This window comes from Chaetodon trifascialis, chromosome 4, assembly GCF_039877785.1.
Source record: "Chaetodon trifascialis isolate fChaTrf1 chromosome 4, fChaTrf1.hap1, whole genome shotgun sequence".
NCBI classification, from domain to species: Eukaryota; Metazoa; Chordata; class Actinopteri; order Chaetodontiformes; family Chaetodontidae; genus Chaetodon; species Chaetodon trifascialis.
The window spans coordinates 10,820,301-10,834,459 of record NC_092059.1 but is presented as its reverse complement, the minus strand read 5'-3'; the positions used below and the strand labels follow the sequence as shown (position 1 = coordinate 10,834,459).

General features: G+C 40.3%; 1 protein-coding gene across 2 annotated transcripts in view; it reads left to right on the top strand.

Annotated features, from left to right (window-relative positions):
• The first annotated feature begins 1,214 nt into the window (after nt 1-1,214).
• Nucleotides 1,215-14,159, top strand: part of LOC139330448 (guanine nucleotide-binding protein G(q) subunit alpha) — a 29,392-nt gene continuing 16,447 nt past the window's right edge. Inside the window, exon 1 of one of the 2 annotated variants that reach the window (XM_070961366.1) lies at nt 1,215-2,451. In XM_070961366.1, the coding sequence (XP_070817467.1) occupies nt 2,316-2,451 (136 nt within the window). In that variant the 5' untranslated portion in view covers nt 1,215-2,315. The remainder of the gene's footprint in view (nt 2,452-14,159) is intronic. The other variant, XM_070961367.1, reaches the window with a different exon arrangement.

Sequence of the window (14,159 nt, the reverse complement as noted above, 5' to 3'; positions counted from 1 at the left end):
TGTACTTGTTGATGATGTACTTCTACTCCACGTTTTAGAAGTAAAGACTGTATATTTTTTGTTCTATTACTGTACGCTATACAGTACTGAGCAGGTTAAGATTTTACAATCAAAATATATGGCGAGCTTTTAAAATATGATTCATTGTAATAGACTGACCTGTTTACATGTTAATGAAACACTGAAAATACTCCTTTGATACAATATATGCAAATAAAGAGACAAATATAAAGACATACAATCAAAACCATCAGGTGACCCAGGTTCATGACATCTGTGAAAATAAAAACAACTGTGAAATAGTTCTGTTCACTTGTAACTGATGTACTGTTTCTTTGACAGTAGAAACTAAATATGAGCCAGCCTCTTTGTAATACCAGGTTTGCTGGAGAACATGACGTTTTACTTATCGTATCATCTGTAACAAGAGGAGGCAAAGTTGCTTCAGATATTGACAGTATCTGTGATGATATACCTGTTTTCTTTTTTTATGACAACGTGTCCATTTTGGGAGAAAGCCAGACCTGATACTGAAATATGAAGAAGCATATACTTTGTGATGTTTTTGTAGTAGTCTTTGCTAATGATGGTGCTAATTTGGCTGTGAAATACTCAGTACTAATACAGCAATATAAAAATGCCATAATCTCTCAATATCTATTCAGTTTGAGATCGATATCTCAAACTGAATTTTGGAGAAGAAATGTAAAGTGCAAGTACCTCAAAATGGTAAGCTACTTAAGTAAAGCACTTGAGTAAATGTACTTAGGGTCTTCCCACTGCTGCTTGACAGATGTTGGAATAATTTTAGAGGTGAACTTGTAAAACTGGAAAGATCAGCAGAAACAAACAGCTGTAACACTCTGGTTGAGTACACAGTGGGTGGAGGGTCTCAGAACAGTCCTGCACTGGGCAGATTGTCAAGCCCCCTGAAATAAATTGTGATTTTGGCTAATAGAAATAAAATTCGACTTGGTTTGACAGTGTGTAGATATTCTGATCTTTGACAGCAGATGGGCGTTGCCCGTCCTGCCAAATGTCAGTTGCTTTCGCTGACACGCCTCCGAAAGGAAGACTTCCTCTCAAGCAAACTTGGGAAGTTAACATCCTGTGAAATCCCGCCTCAAACGCCCACAAGCTCTGTTTTCATTCGTTCTGCCTCTGTCACTCAATTATATCCCAAGCGACGTCAGCAGCAGCACCACACCGGGGCTGAGGAGTGGGTGACGAAGAGCAATCGCCACCAGCAGGAAAAAAAAAAAATACCAGGAGCGATAAAATGCACGGGCTGCAAGAGTCCATTTGACTGTCAGTTAGACGCTTTCGCATTTTGAGGGTTTGGTCCTGGCGAGTTTTTTTTGGAGCTGAATACAATGACGGTCCTCTGTCAGGCCGAGCTTTCTGGTTTTTAGCCAGTTGGCTGCAATTCCAGGGATGGCTAGCTGAGCTAACCTAGCTAGCTAACAATTAGCCTGCCCATTTAGCAACACTGGTCAGTGGGTGCCTCGGTCTGCGAGAGGATAACTGCTCTGAGCGCAATTGTAAGGCGGTAACCTGAGTTTAATTTTGATTGTTACATGGGTTATTATTCGCCGAGTGATTGAGACAGTGATCCAGCCTATTTGTTGGTTCAGTAAATGGACAGTTTGACGGGCGCTCATTGTCACTGCGCGGGCGTACAGTGTTGGTTTCGGGGCGGCTAGGCTTGTACTCGGCCGGGCAACCAGCAGAGGGATTGTACAAATGTGGCAGTGGCAGCCAGTGGTGTCCCGCTGTCTCTGGGACCAAAGTTGGTAGTTTGATTTAGAAACCAGATTTTAATGAGTGCTAGGCTCCCGGGCTAAGCGGGAAAGCGATCAGAAAGTGTGGGCACACTTAAAATCCATTACCTTGTCTCGTTAGCTTGGTTATAACGTTAGCAGCATTTAGCTCGGAAGCTAATCAGCGAGTGGACGTTACCCAAACTAGTTGCAGCTCTTTTGGAAAGTCTATCAAATAAAATGGTTAAATGCACCGTCGATAGTCATCTAAAATGTTTGCGGACATGTTGCATTGCAAATTTTCTGTGATCAGCTGTGAGTCCCTGTAGCCCGAGGATTTGCACAAGACTTTGACTAAGCTGTCAAGTATTTGACACTTGACAGCAATTTTCCCATCCAAAAGGAAGGCCAGATTCTGCAGCGAGCATCCCAAGCTCGTCCGGATCGAAGTCTTTGAAAACGGGCTGTTGCTCAGAGGGGGTTCATCTATTTGATACTTTCGGTGAGGTGTAGCCCGACGCCCCTTGTCAGACGGGCTTTTCAGCTCATGCGGTGATGACTTTAGACTCCATGATGGCTTGTTGCCTGAGTGAGGAGGCGAAGGAGTCCAAACGGATCAACGCTGAGATCGAGAAACAGCTCCGGCGAGACAAGAGAGATGCGAGGAGGGAGCTGAAGCTTCTTCTGCTGGGTAAGTCTCCAACACTGAAGAGGTGTCACAGACTGGCTCACGTTGGCGTGGCTGGACACTTGCACTTCTTCGTCTCTACCTCTGATAGGCACACAAATCAGATGGTGTGTAAGATAATTGATTTGACGCTATTGTAAAGGTTCGGCATGCAAAACACTGCACCCACAACCACACAGGCCACATGAACCTAGTCACCGCAAGATTTACCTGTGAGGTGATATTCAAATCAAAATTCACCTGTGGTTCACAGCTGTGCTGTGAGAGATAAGTAAGTGTGTGTGTGTGTGTGTGTGTGTGTGTGTGTGTGTGTGTGTGTGTGTATGTGGTCGTGTTAGTTTTGCTTTCAGCCATGCTTATTGTTGTTTTGCGTAACGGTATGATGTCATAATGTCAACAAGTTGGAATCTTGCCATGACCACCATACGATTTTTTTTTTATCGTATCAAAAATTATACTGTCATGAGCAATATCATACGCCTGATATATACATGTGTGAATGTATTTATGCAATTATAAAATTGTGTGTGTGATTTTTTTTTTTATTTTATTTTTTTTCCCCCACAAAAATTTTCTTTATTTATTTTCCTGACTTTTTTGGGGTCTCAGACATTCACAGCATAAGGATGGGAAGCAGCTCCTCAGCTAACAATTAGATTGCAGCTTGTGCCACTGGTTTGGGTGTCCTCTTGCTTCTTCTTCTTTTTTAACCTCCATGTAAAAACACTTTGACACTGACGTTCAGGTTGATGTCAAGCTTATTAACAAGACAAGTTAACCAACCACTCACAGGAGGCAGGAAGTTCTCCTCACTACCTGATCGCTCTTCTTTACTAGCATGTAGTTGCTTTCACGCTTTGTTTTGGTTGTAATGTGCCTTTGTTACAACCCACAAAACACAAATACAAATTGTTTTTGTATGGACAAGACAGACAGCTGCATTAGAAGTGGATTATAACATTAGTATGCTAATCAACTCTTATCTTTAAGGCAGTATAAATCTTCACTGTTATTCTCTAAAAGTGATATGTATTTGTATGTAGACAGTCAAAACCAGGACTTTTTCTGAATCACACAGATTATCAAGTACAAGTTTGGCCAAGTAAAGCTTTTCACAACCAGCTGTCGACAGTTCCCTGTAATACCCTTCCTGTAGCCATCTTCCACATTGCTGTAGTTTTATCAGCCTGTAAAACATGGCTTAAATAATGAAAGAGAGTTGGTTTTAATTAAGTCTGCTGCAAGGGAGACAGCACTCTCCTGGTGTCTGGTCTAGAAAAGGCCTTCGCTGAGGTGGCACTCCCTGGGAAATAACGTTCTCCAGAGAGTAGGCCGTGCCATCCACAGACTAATTTCCATGTTTAAAGAAGTGTAGCAAAGCCATTGTACATATTGATGCAATGTTATGTTGTTGGAGAAAGCTGCTCTTTTGTTTATTCCATGCTACAGTCAGAGTTTAGGTTTTGCTGCAGAACAGCATTGCTGGAACTAGCAGGGATTCAGTATTGTGCATTAAGGACACTTCGGTAACTCCGTGCTTTGTTGTCACATGTGACTGAGTTCACACTCCCTGGTTTTAAAGATGCACTCACTCACATTTGGAGCAACTTCCAACACTGAAAGGAATATCAGCTTATAAGAAATAACTGTTTACTTGTTTCTGTTTTCAAACAGTTCTTGTTTATGGTATGTTGTATTGCTGTCAGAGCATCAGGGGAGCTGTTCAAAAATAATCATTGGTTATGGCTTTGTTAACATAAGGAGGCCATAACCATAATAGCTTTTCAGAAAAATCCATTAAGAAACCCTCTTTATACAAAAGCATTTTTAAATGGATGCCGGTGGAATAGCAACTAGTCGGAGGTGGGATAGGACAGGACAATATCTCCATAACTGGCCTTTAACCCAATTTACACTTGGCCTCTTCATGTGGATTGGATAGCTCAGGAGGTGGTTTGAGCAATGTAGCCAGATGCTGAAAAGGTGTTAATCCATCTGTCTATTCAAGACTCATACATAATCTTTACTTCTTTCAGCTTTAACTGCATCAGTAAGCCATATGTGGAAGCTGAAATGAAATACACTGAAATTCTCTCATTAAGGCATCAGGAAGAAAGCGGAACATATGGTCATACAGAACGTACAACAAGCTGTTGTAATGTTTATCTGATTACTGATCAGTGCTGTATGAGCTGTGTGGGTGAGATAGCACTGAACTATATGGGTGAGAAAGGGGCCTGAGGATGAGCAAAACTTTATTCATAAATGCTGTTCATCTGTGCGTGTGTCTTAGTTTATGATTAGTTGCTAAATATTTAGCAAACTGTTACTGTGAGTGTGAGCTGCGTAGGTTTTTTTGTTTTAGTCTTTACATATGTTGAAACATGTCTTCTTTATTCATTAAGTTTCATGTTAAAGTGTGCAAACAAATATTCCTTAGTACCATACAGCTTCACGTGCATTACCACCAGCCTCTGGACTGGAGTAGGACCAACCATGATTTGCAGGTAGTTGACATAACCAAGACAGATGCAGCCAGATTTGTGATCTTGTTGACATGGACTCATATGTACTTGGGGTTAAGTGGAAAAAATAAAAAAAAGTGTATCAAACCTCAAGTGTAAAGTGTAAATTGGGCCTTTGTTAGATACCACTACAGCCTGATTTACACTGAATTTTTGAGGCTGATACCAATATTGATATTTTAAAAACCAAACAATCAGATACCAATTTATTACTCGGCTGGCTCGAGATACCACTAAACATGATGAATAAGACAGAGTGTCTTATGAATGCTGATAACCACCAGTTCCAGTGTCACCAAGACCTCAGTTATTGTATAATAATCCTGATATATCTACACAAGGCTGTGTAGCTAATATAACAAAGAGATATCAAACCACTGGAATCTGTTGATATTTTGGTACAATGTAATGTGTCTGTGACTGAATGCTTAATGATATCAATGCACTTCCCTGCTTGTAAAATGGCCTTGCTCGTGAGTTCATGGTTGGCAGCACACAAAAGGCATCTGTTGGTTCAGTTGGTCAACATATTGCCAAACATTGATTAGAAATATATAAAAGTGTTGGCGGAGAAGCGTATTGTTATTGTCCTGCTCTTCCTGCTCACAGATGAGATGCTGGGACGGTGACTCATTGAAAGAGATTGATCTGGAAGAGATCCCTCTTCCATCCTCGCAACCAAAATTTAGATGAAAATGAAAAGTACAAATTGCAGGAGCCATTTTTGTTTCAGCTTGTGGTGGGAGTGTGCTGTCATATTATTTCAGCTTGTGTGAAAAGGATCTAAGCACTGTCTAGCTACAATGTGATTTAAAGTGCACTCTGGTTGTCTCACTTCATTTGGAACCTATTATGGGCCTCTTTCATCCTTTTATAGACCTTCACACACAGTGCCGCTTGTATTATGTTTTTGGCTGCATATATGTTATGTCTACAGTGGTTTGTGACTTCTTAAATTCACTGTTTGATTTCATATTTTCATCACTGATTCAAGAGAAAAATATCTTTATCAACGTTTTGGTGAGTTGCCTACTTATGTTGCTGGTAGAGCAGAAACATTTCAGCTGTAACCAAATAATTCAGTTTTCACCTCAAAATATTCAAGCTTGGTATTGCTCTGTCTCACTGTTGATTACGTCGTTGTAGACTGCACATGAAGCTCAAAAACCTTTCATTTATATGGCCGAAGTTTGGTTTGGTGCAATGTGAAAAACTTATCTGTGGCCTATAAGGCGCGTTAGTGGGTTGTCTGATGTCTTAAGCGGAGCCAATTATTCCAGCTGTTTATCAGCAACAGGCTGGCTTTCCTCAGTGGTGTGGTTAGTTAGTGTGTGGTAGACATGCAGGCTGAGGAAGAGCCAGGGTCAGAGGAGTGCTCTGCCGCCTGCTCTGTAGCTAATGAAAGTCACAAGTAATTAAATGTGTACAGCTGAAGCCCAGGGAGCTGCAGTAACAGAACCAGTTTGTGAGCTTTCTTCAGTAAATAGGATCTTTTTTCTAAATGTTGAAGTGAATTTGTTTGTTAGTGCAGCTGTGTGAGACTGCTGATTCACATTGGTATCTTCAGAAATCTTCTGAAATTTGCAGATGCACACTTAAGCATACAGTGGATCTGATGATAAGTGTGGTTTCTGTGCAGTGTTTCCCCTTCATCTGAAGTTGATCAATTGCTACAAAAAGTCTTGATATAACTCTGTCTGACTGGGTGTGTACAAGCAGCAACCTCAGGGAAGGACGTGTAATGTTGCCATAGTTTCAGCGAGTTATCCTCTGAGCTACAACTTGAGTGCTGCTCTTAATGCCTTTGGTCAACAGCCGTAGCTGCAGGCACTGTTTTCAGGTTGTCCGTCTGTCCATCTGTCTGTTTCTCCCATGAGGGAATCTCATTAATTTTGGCACAAATGTCCACCTGGACTCTAGGTTGAACTGATAAGATTTTGGTGGTCACAGGTCAAGGTCGCTGGGACATAGGGACACACTGATGCCACTTTTTTCCAGACCAAATTCAAGTATATTATATTATACACTTTGAACCTTTAACACATTTAGGAAACGATGCATGTGATTTATCTCTTGTGAAGCACTTTGAGCTTCAATTCCTGTATGAAAGGTGCTATGCAAATAACTTTTATTATTGTTACTCTTGATGACATTTTTGCAGATCGTGGGCTGTGGTCTGGACATTTTCTCTCACTTCCCCAACATTTGCTACAGAGATGGTTATTACTGTTTCCTGCTGCTAGCATTAACAAACTTCTTGAACTCTGTGCTGTATTAGTTCTTTAGATGTTTTATCAAATTGCGTGTCATGGGGGCAACTTTTTGCCCCTCTTCTTGACAGTTTGACAAAAAGTACACTTAATACCTTTTATTAAATTCTTTCAAAGTGTTCACCACATATGAGTCTGGACAGATATGGATGTAAACTACAACTCGACTGGTTGGCGGAGGCAAACAACCGTGAAGTGATGTAGTTTTAGCCTGTATTTGTTTACATTTTGGAAAACTGGCACCATAAAAGTATCAATAAATGGCTCCATCACAATCGTGGGAGTGTATGACTCCATTATCAATTTTTTTGACATACTGTATAGTGTATGTGTGTGTGTGTGTGTGTGTGTGTGTGTGTGTGTGTGTGTGTGTGTGTGTGTGTGTGTGTGTGTGTGTGTGTGTGTGTGTGTGTGTGTTTCTCAGAGTGAGTAAAACAATACTGAAAGTGCTTGGATGAAACAACACATCCATTTCCATTAATTACTGTGTGAGCATGCACCCTCAGACTGTCACCTTTAAAAGGTTTGTGTGAATTATTTACTGTTAAACAGTGTTTGAATTAATATTAACACATCCCACATAGTCTAATATTTATTTTACTGATTGACAGATTGACAGCTTACAGATGACTTGTCAGATGTTGGAAGGGTTTTGTAAGACTTAACTTTAAGTAAGTAATCAGACAAACAGCTTTTTCCATAATAACACTGACGTGTTATTTCTTTTAAATTTTCAAATGATAAACTTCGCAAACAGTTCTCTATTTACACATCCACAGCGTACAGTGACATTAGCATTCAGGAGTCTTCTTTCTCGAAATACCTGTCTCATTAGCTGCTAAATGCTCCATTATGTGCGCCAGCTAGTTGCTAACTGTCTGCCTGCTGTTTGACGCTGAGCAGAGAATGTACATTTGGTTTTTAGAGCTTTTTCACTGAAAACACCTGCCTGCTGTGGCCAAAAACAACACTATAAGAGCGGTGACACTGAACCAAAACAGTAAAGTTGTGAGCCATAAAACCAAACAATGAATTGAAGACGCTACAAATCTCCGTAGAGCTGCAGAGTCAGGTGATCGTTACCCGACAGTTCATCATTATGAGTGATCCCTCCATATAAAAATTGTAGATTGTAGCTGCATTAATACAGAAATAATAAACTCAAAATGTGTACAGAATTTTGTAAAATTTGTTCGACGCTGTTTCCTGGAAAAACGTCAAGCTCAGAGCTGAAAGAGTTTGAACTTTGATCTAGTTTTGTCATTCACCTTTTCACACAGGTTTCCATGCTTTCTGTTCATCTCACACGTCGTTGCTGCCTGTCTGGGTTTTAAACACAGCGCTTGTCTTGTGAAAACTTTCTATGAAGCGGACAGCGGAGAAAGAGCCAGATTGAAAAGCACAATATCAGAAGGACGTCCTGTACACTTGCATGAATGAAGGCCCAAGGCAGTACAAGATATTTACCTGAACTCATAATTGAAATGGGAGTCAGGATACTGTATACACACACACACACACACACACACACACACACTGAGCACACACTTCATCTGTCAATGTGCACACCGCTCAAACAGGTTGGTAGTATCTGGGTTAATGAGTGTTTGTTTTTTGGCAACACCCAAGGATGTCTCATGCATGGAGCCTATTATGGTCTCTCTTAGTAAGTCTTACAATAAGCCAAGCAGATAAGCCCTGTGTTAGCCATATTTATTTAGATCCCTGTTAGCTGCTGCCAAGGTAACGACAGGCATGGCGCGGTTTTGTAGAAATAACAATTGCAGACAGTACAGATGAACAGCGACCACACAGAGAGGATAAAATGACCCAAAAGAGACTTGCGAGTGTGTATAGAGTGGCATCGTCTGCCATCGTAGGGCTGCCCTGTGATATCCCAGCTGTCCTTTCAGGCACAATAGCACTGCTGAAGGCAGATTTGGCAGATGCCTTCCTGTATCCTTACTCCCACAACTGTATGTCTAACAGCACTGACTGACTCTCAGCCAAGGTTGATAATGCTAATCATCACCCACGTGAGCTTATTTCCCAGAAATCTCAAATTGCTGCGCTCATATGGCCTGACTTGGCACTTCAGTGTGACTGTGCCAACTGACTGACTGTCTGTTAGTTTGGCTAAATGCATTTTGGTTTGTCGTGAGATATTGTATTGAGTTTTTTATCCACCATGAAAGTCACATGCACTTCCAGTTCGTTCCACTCGGCAGTAAGTTGTGTCTTAGCAGATCAAGTCCATTCAACTAGTTGTCCTGGCTGCATGTAACAGCTGTCAGTGGCATACTGAATAGATTTTCATCACACTGCTCATTAAATTACAGCCAGGACATCTGTTTGTTTCTTGACCCAATATGACTTGTTTGTGCACCTTTTTTCCTCAGTGAGTTTGTGAATAGATTACTTAATCAAAGAACATTGATCAGTTATTGTCATGATAATAACTCCTTTATATTTACTGTTGACAAAAAAGGTTAATCCTCACATTTAAGAAGCTGAAAACAGATATAAATTATAATAATATAATATTTGGAATTTTTGCTTGAGAAATGACTGAAATGATCAATAGATTATGAAAATAGTTGAGCTTAATTTAGGTCCAGCCTTGCACCTTGCAGAAATGCATTTAGTTCACACTTTAAGAGCTTGAGACAGTAGTTTATGGTAATGCCTCAGCCCTCTTAAATGCAGGGAATCCAGCATAAAGCCAAGTTTAATTTTGTGGGTAAGGTCGTAGTTTTCACTCATGTCGTCTTAATGTGTCGACTTTGCTACAGTTTGTCATTACTGCTCTTTATACTTAAGGCAATGCTTGTGCAAGATTGTCATCTACCTGGCAAAACAATGTAATCACTGCTGCGAAATCAGCAATGATTAAGTCACAAATGTATTGACTAACCTTCTCTGCCTCACCTGTTTAGTGGAAAATTTTATTACATAACAATATTGTGACGGATGGATGGTTTACGCGGATTGTATTTATTTATATATTGTTCCAATGAAAGTATGATATCTAAGACACACTCTGTGGTCAATTTATTAGCTGAAAGTAATACAGTCCAACAGCCCTGTCGTAATTTCTTGCTTCAGGGAGGTTGTAACGTTCAGTTTTTAAAGCTGTGTTAGAGCATTATGTGTTGTGTGTTGCTCTTGAATTTCATTGCATTTTGATTTCATTTACATTTTTTTGTCTACTTCTTTTATATCAATGGTTGTATCATGTTGTGAAAAGTACTGTAGACACATATGTAAAGACATGGAAGGGCTGTATTCATTTACTTCATATAATTTAAAATGTTCTTGAACTAAACCCCATTTGTGTTAGTTGTCACTGTCGCCTCATGTCATAGTCAGCCAGAATGATGATCCATCAGTGCTCTCACGACTGACGTATGAGAAGGACTTGTTAGTCCACTTTGCGTATGTGTGGTGAAAGTATATCTGCAATGGATCATCTAGTCCAACATTTTTTTTTTAGGCATACATATGCAGTGCCTGTAGATGCAAAATTGAGTTTCACAGTGTGGAGTGAAGGCAAGAAAGGTTGGTGTTCGTGGTTCTGCACTGTTTGTCTGGCAGCTCTGTTGTTTGAGCAAACTGATGTTTGACACGCCCCGAGTTTCGGCAGTTATGTGGCAGTCAGGTCTGTGAAAGATTGTCCAGCGCCTCTCATGTCACTGCCAGCCTGGCCTGTTAATACTGATTCATATGGTCCCAATCCTTCTCATATCGCTTAATGTCTTGATTTATGTCTGAGGGTTGAGACACTATGAAAAGAATGAATTATGTAGTTCACCTGCAGCCATTGCAGCCTGTGTTTTGCTCTCATGCGACCTGACCTTTATACTATATGAATGACGTATCTGTTGTTACTTTTGCTTTATCAGGTGTGTATGTGTGTGCATGTGCGTGCAAATGCATATGAAAGTCAAACATGTCTGGATACCTAAAAAGACAAAAAGCTCTTGTATGTTTACACAGCAACAAGTGGTGGGCAAGTTCCCAACTCAGTCTTGGACTAGGAAGGAGGAAGTGAAGTTGAAGACGGATCACAGTCAGTCGAGGGATTGTAAACTGCAAAAACTCTCTCCAGTGGGAAATGCTGCTGCTCCAGTACAACTAGCATCTGGATTAAATGGGAACCAAAATAGGAAAAAATCTTAAATTGAAGTCCTTTTTAGAAGGAGAAATATGCAAGGAATTTTCTCAAAACTGTAATAGGAACCTGTGCTTTCTCTTCTCCTCACTTCACACGGACATGTTTTGAACATCCATATGCAGCACAGGAGAGTCTCTGGTCATTCAGGCTGTCTTTGATGTGAGCAGATTAAGATGTAGCTGTAAATGCCGTGACACGGACGGTTAGTTGGAGGGATGGCCTGGGCTGCTGGGTGTCTAGTGTGTGCCAGGTGCCCACTGCTCCATGTGCTGCATTATGAACTATGAGATGGATGTGTCTTTATTTTAAGGTCAATAAAGGTCAAAAATAAAATATCATCCTGTTCAAAAATGAAACAATGAGCTTGGGTTTTCTTCTAAGTACAGCTGAAGCAATCAATTGATGAGTTGACCAACAGATAATTAATTAATTTATTTTGGCCTTTTTTTTTTTTTTTCAGTTCAGTGGTTCTGACTTCTCAAATGTGAATCTTTGGTGGTTTCCTCCATTTTCTCTCATGGTAGACTGAATGTTTTTGGATTTTGGACCAAACACAAGGCAACTGATGACCACTCATCACCACATTTCTCACTTTTTATAGTGACAGAAAGATTCACTGAGAAAGTAATTTGCAGCCATAATTTAAAGGCCATTATATTTGAAAGTAGTATATATCATGTCCATATATGATAATAAAGTGTCTGTATCTATGAATCTTTCTTATGGCTCAGAATAGAAAATAGTATCTGCAAGTACTGCTGTAGCAGAAATGATGTTATAAAATACTCTCCACAGTCTTTTTCCCCTTTCCTTTCTGATGAAAGTTGACGCTTTCCACCTATTACTAATTTCCTTTCCTTTTATATGTCCCATGTGGTCTTGTCTCTGCTGTCTTGTAGCTATACATATAACCAGTGGGAGGAGAATGGGGGTGGGGGGTGCAGTGGTTCCATCTCATGACAGGGAACGGTGACATGGGAAATGAATATGAAACAATTTTTATCTCTCACACACACACATCCTCTTCTCAAGCAAGCAGGAGTTACTGTATCCATAGCAGCTGTACACTGTAGATGCCAATATGGCAGTCCAAGTATTATAGTAACACTGCCAGTCCATGCACAGACATTAAAGTTTGGCAAATAGTTAGTCAGCCTTCTGAACAAAGTAGCCTCGGGATCTAAAAGTTCCTTAAGTACATTTGTGTTTCTACAGCATCAGAAGAACCACAAAGATTAGGCAAATGAGACAATGGATTAGCAATTGCTTCATTCAAAGGGCATTTATGTGTTTTGTGACTCACTGTTGCACAAGTCTGATGTTTAAATTAAGGAGACCAGTAGAAGCAGAAAGGATTCTTGAAAATGCCACTAAGACAAAACACCTGTTCACGCTTAAACAAGAATCTGCTGAATTTTTTATCTCACTGTGTTTTTCTCTTTTAATGACTTAGCTAATTGCATTGAATTAAACTTGCAGACAGCTGACAAGGTAAAGGAAAAGTCTGAAGAAACGAGTCAGAGCAACATAGCAAATGCAGATACTTCCATACAAGACGTGATCGGTCACTTAATGGTTCGAGTATGAAAATGATATGAATCACATGTTAGGGCCTTTGCAGTCACCAGACCTCAACCCGGTTGAACACTGAACACACGGCCAACAAAACACCAAATTAGGGAATTTCTTTTGGGGAAAATGGCGTTCAATAGAGTTTCAGGAGATTTGGAGAGTTGTTGCATTGAAGCTGTTCATAGTTCAACACGCAGTGGTCCAACACGATACTCAGACACTTTGTTTAATTTGGCACCAGTTTGTATGTTTAACTTTCTCTTCTGGCACTGACTCTCACTCATGCATTCAAAATTGCAAATATAAGTAAGTATAGACAGCCAAATGTAATCAGAGTAGCAAATAAAATAAAAAATACTCATCATTAAGCAGAATTACCCTTGCCAGTGTTTTGTAATATTTGAATATTATTACAGTTTCATTGCAGCATAAGACACACTTATGCTGCAACAAGTGTTGCAGCTGGCTAAGGTGGAGCTAATTTGAACTATTTTAGACCATTGTATAATCTCGGTGCATTGTACAAATTCATTTTATCAGCTCATTGTCGGTTTAGTTTGTAAGATCTGAACCTGCAAAGTAAGTGTAGCCATCACAGAAATGCAGTGGAATAAAAAGTACACTATGTTCCCTTGAACTGTTGTGGGTTAGAACTAGGAAGTAACAAAAAACAGACACTCAAGTCACATACAAGTACCTGAAAATTGCACTCAAGTAATGTATTTTGTTACTTTCCACTACCGCCTAATATGGATACAGTTAGTTTTTGGTGTTTGAATAATTGCTATAAACAAGTTGTAGCAGTTGTGAAACTTGTGTTTGTTGAATGATGCCCAGTATGACAAAGTTAAGCCCAATAGTTTCTGGTCCAGCAGAACCGGGTAGGAAGCAGGGACCTTTTGGGATGCAGAAGCTAAACCCAGAATTCTGTTCCTACGTTCAAACTGCAGGTTTTGTTCCTAAAAGTGTTCCTGGAGAAGCTCCTTCGGGCCACTAGACAGTCATTCAGTCATTCAGTTCCTGTACAGCCAGACAGGCCGTCAGCAAACCTTTCCCAACGCTGAGCTGAAGAGGACACAGCTTCCTGTTTGATGTGCCTGGGGAAGTTTTAAGGAATCATTTACTTAGAGAGCCGTTCCCCTCCACTCTGTCACACTTTGCACCTCCTTC